This window comes from Rhodnius prolixus, unplaced genomic scaffold, assembly GCF_049639745.1.
Source record: "Rhodnius prolixus isolate KJV_2025 unplaced genomic scaffold, Rpr scaffold_8, whole genome shotgun sequence".
NCBI classification, from domain to species: Eukaryota; Metazoa; Arthropoda; class Insecta; order Hemiptera; family Reduviidae; genus Rhodnius; species Rhodnius prolixus.
Window position 1 is genome coordinate 13,065,331 of NW_027411593.1, and position 3,878 is coordinate 13,069,208.

At 37.6% G+C, this 3,878-nt stretch overlaps 1 protein-coding gene across 1 annotated transcript; it reads right to left on the bottom strand.

Moving 5' to 3' along the window:
- Positions 1–2,702: 2,702 nt before the first annotated feature.
- LOC141451521 (uncharacterized) lies at positions 2,703–3,278 on the bottom strand. The gene has a single exon (XM_074122958.1). It carries the CDS (start codon positions 3,276–3,278, stop codon positions 2,703–2,705), a length of 576 nt encoding a protein of 191 aa, XP_073979059.1.
- Between the last annotated feature and the right edge of the window lie 600 nt (positions 3,279–3,878).

Sequence of the window (3,878 nt, forward strand, 5' to 3'; positions counted from 1 at the left end):
AGATGATGAACAACCCTCTTTACCTTTAGTAACATCAAAGAGATGATTCAATACGATGATACAGCAAAGGCCTTCTTCAATCCTTTATCTGAAGAAATCATTTGAAGTTAGATCAAAAGCACCTGGAATGAATGTCAGGTTTGATAGAGTTTTAATTCCCATACCGAATAAGATTGGAGCTTGAAGCAGTTGGATGTAGATAGGAAGACCAACAGGCCGGAAGGTAGACTGATGATTAGACAAACCAATTGACAGATGAAAGGAAGATCGATGTTGAAGAACTTGACAGGGATTTAGATAAATAAGAGCAATATTTGTAATCTCCAGTTGATTTTAATATTTTCCAATTAAAATTAACTTATTATTCGGAACCATTGTGATTCTCTAGTAAAACCAGAATTTTCGCGAACGAATAGGAACTATGTTTAGGTCAGCAACGAAGGTGAGCTAGCTACATCAGTGAGGGTAAGAAGTATGCTAACTGCTTCCTAATGGTGAAAATGTGCAGCACAAAGTTGAAGATCCTCCACGCTTCTATTGTGTTATGAGAGTCATTGATATAGGTATACAGCCCTGTGGTTAATTGGAGATAAGTTCTTGAGGGCTGGTTTAGAGCGTTGGGATGTTTGACCCTAAGAAAAGGTGAGTATGAGGAACGGCCATCAGGTTTAGATGAAATTAAGAAATTTGTAGACTTGAAAGAAAAAGTTGTGATACTGATACGTTATCAGAAAATTTTTAGGTGAATGCTTTTTAATGAGGGCATCATTTTGGTCGTTGATTTTACGTCTAATTTTCAATTACGGTACCAATTTGTAATTTAGCCTAATAAGCTTTGTATGTTACCCACAGATGAAGATTCTACATTCATGACAGTACATGAATAAGATGGCTCTACGGCAAAAGGGGAAATCAACATCAGTACAGTATTAGAAGGAAATAGAAAATCTGTTTACCTGCGACGAGGTTGATGAAAACAAGAGGCTACTTACAAAGAGGTTTTTCTTTCTTTTACAAATTGTTGCTATTGTTGCCTAAAGGAATTGACGGATGCAAACTGGTGCACCAAAGATTTCGAACTGAAGTTAGATCACTTGAGTGTATTCTATACGGCAGCATATTGAAAGTTGGGTTATGTAATTGTTTTTTATTTATGTTATAGTCGATAAAAACATTTTGTACATGACATAAGTAATATGACGTGCCATTACTATATGTACTTGTACGAAGAAAAATAAATAAATGAAATGAAAATAAGGCAATTTTAATTACTTAAATTAACAAATAAATAAGTAATGGAATTTAAAGTGTTGTTACATTGTCCGCTGGGTTGGTACTTAAGTTTGGGGTATTAGTATTTGAAGGAGATGAAGGAAGTATGGATGTGGAGGCCACAGGACCAAAGGATCGGCTAACCATCTCCGGGGCTTATTTGATCAGACCCTTGCCAGCTTCCAATGAAATATTTAAACGGATCTCTAAAAGTGTTGATTAAAAGGAAACAGTCCCGCACACCAACTAACACACGAGAATTCTGGAAAAGTGGTGGAGGAGGCTAGAGGATTGGGGACGGCAGCTTGGGGGTGGCTGAACCAGCACACTAACCACTTTCTCTTTTAGTTCTTCCCTCTACATTTTTTTTTCTTTTTTTTTTTTCTCTGGTTCAGCATACTACCACATTCATCGTTGGTCGAACTCCAAGGCTACTGCTGTCCAACTTTATTGAATTTCCTTTGGCTGACTACACTACTCAGCACTGTAGGAAGAGGGGTATCCCCGGCTACAGCTATACATTAGTGCCGTTTAACTCAGAAACAACTCTCACTCCAATCTAACTGCATTACATTCTTTTAAAACGGCATCAAAACCATTTTAACAAGCTTTAAAGCTACAATATTGGTGAAACGTTAAAAGTCTTTAACTAAAACGCTTAATTTGTTTCAAATTGAGTTTAATGTAACATTTTATTTCGAGATACTTTTTTTCTAAAAGCAAATTTTGTGATTTGCCTCTAAATGAAAGCCAATTTTAATGGCAAAAAAGCGTCATTTTAGGCGCCTTCCTCGGGAAAACCTGACAGTAAGATTTTATGCGTTTTAAGCGCGAATCCTCTCAAAACTATTTACACATTGCTGCCCCTGAGAATAATTTCAAAAACCAAACTTTTACACAGGCTAACACAATACGTTGACCATCTTCAAATCAAGCTCACCGGCAACTGACTCAAAAAAATACAGGAAACGTGAAAAAAAACCTATTTATAAAGTCTCACTTTCGTTTTAGTCTTACTTCTTCTTACTCGGAATTTTGGTAACACATTTCACTCGGGTGTTAAAACGTACAATATTAATAAATGGTACCTTAGAGGAGATTCTCTCATCGCCCACACTAAAAATAAAGTTGCCTGGATTTTTTTGAAAAAATAAATGTAACACTCGTACTTGTACCAACCATGAATACAATAATTATTCCTTCAGTTATGTACCACTTTCGTTCAGGCAACTGATTTGCTTCTACTACTTTATTATTATTATTATTATTATTTCATTTCTGACTCCTTATTAGGGAAATCACTCAAGGGGGTGGACTTTGCCACAACCCCTTATCTAAATTACTATCTATCTCTCTATCTATCTCTCGGAGTTAAAAACTAAATCCATATAATAACGGGCTGCTCGCGGCGATTGGCTGTATTGATCTGCTTAATGGGCAGCACTCAGGAACTTTCGGACGATACGGACCGTATCTAGGAGGACTGCCTTCTGCGCCTCTACAACCAGATCAGTGGATAGGCCCAACTCATTGACAGCAGTCACCATTGTTCTGGACACGAGGCCACTTGTGGAAAGTATTATAGGCGCAATCGTCGTTTTGTCCAGGTTGTACATTTCTCTTAGTTGGAAACTAAGGTCCTGGTACTTCCGGATCTTTTCGCCCCTGCTTTTCTGCATGTTATCATCATTGGATATGGTGATGTCGACGATATGTGCCACTCTACCCTTCCTATCCATAACTAGTATGTCCGGCTTGTTGTTAGCAACACTCCTATCCGTTACTATCTGAGTGTCCCAATATACTTTTGTGTGCGCATTCTGCAGCAGGGTCGGCGGGTTATATTTATAATATGACACTTCTGTCTTCAGCAGCCCAAACTTTGAGTAAAGTGCTTTATGGATAATTTTAGCCACATTATTGTGCCTGAAAAGGTACTCCTTCGGCGCAAGTACTGAACATCCTGAAACTATGTGCTGTATGATTTCCGAAGTGGAGTTGCACATTCTGCATTTATCGTGCACTAGACTTTCCCCTAGAACCCATCTTCGGTACGCCTTCGTAGCTATCACTTATTATTATTATTTAAAAAAAGCTTATTGTGGGGTCTGATTAAAGAACCTAAAATAAATATCAAATTTGAAATTTCTGGCATTATTTTGAGTTTTCAAGTTATGCTTCTCACAAACAAACCGACAGACTTACAATTCCATACAAACTAATTTGTAAAGACCTCTTTTTGGGGCTCACGGTTTTTTCCCCCTTCAAGCGGACATACTCCAGACCAAACACAGTTTTAAAAATTTTTACACAATCACAATGAACTTCTCTCACTAGGTAACTTTTGATTGTAACTGGGCATAGAAATGACCCACAGCGTTTACTTAATATGTCAAACGTCTTTGGGGGCTTGCTCAGGAAGGGAAACGACGTTACAGAGTAGACCGGTTAGGGTCTCAGTGACTGTAGGCCATTGAGCTTACCTTTCACCCTTTATTTATTCTATTCAAATAGTTCAAGAAAAAGTCAAGAAATGACAATGACTAGTCAATTAGAACCCCCCAAAAACAGAAGATATACTTTCTAACAACTAATTAGCAGCAGAT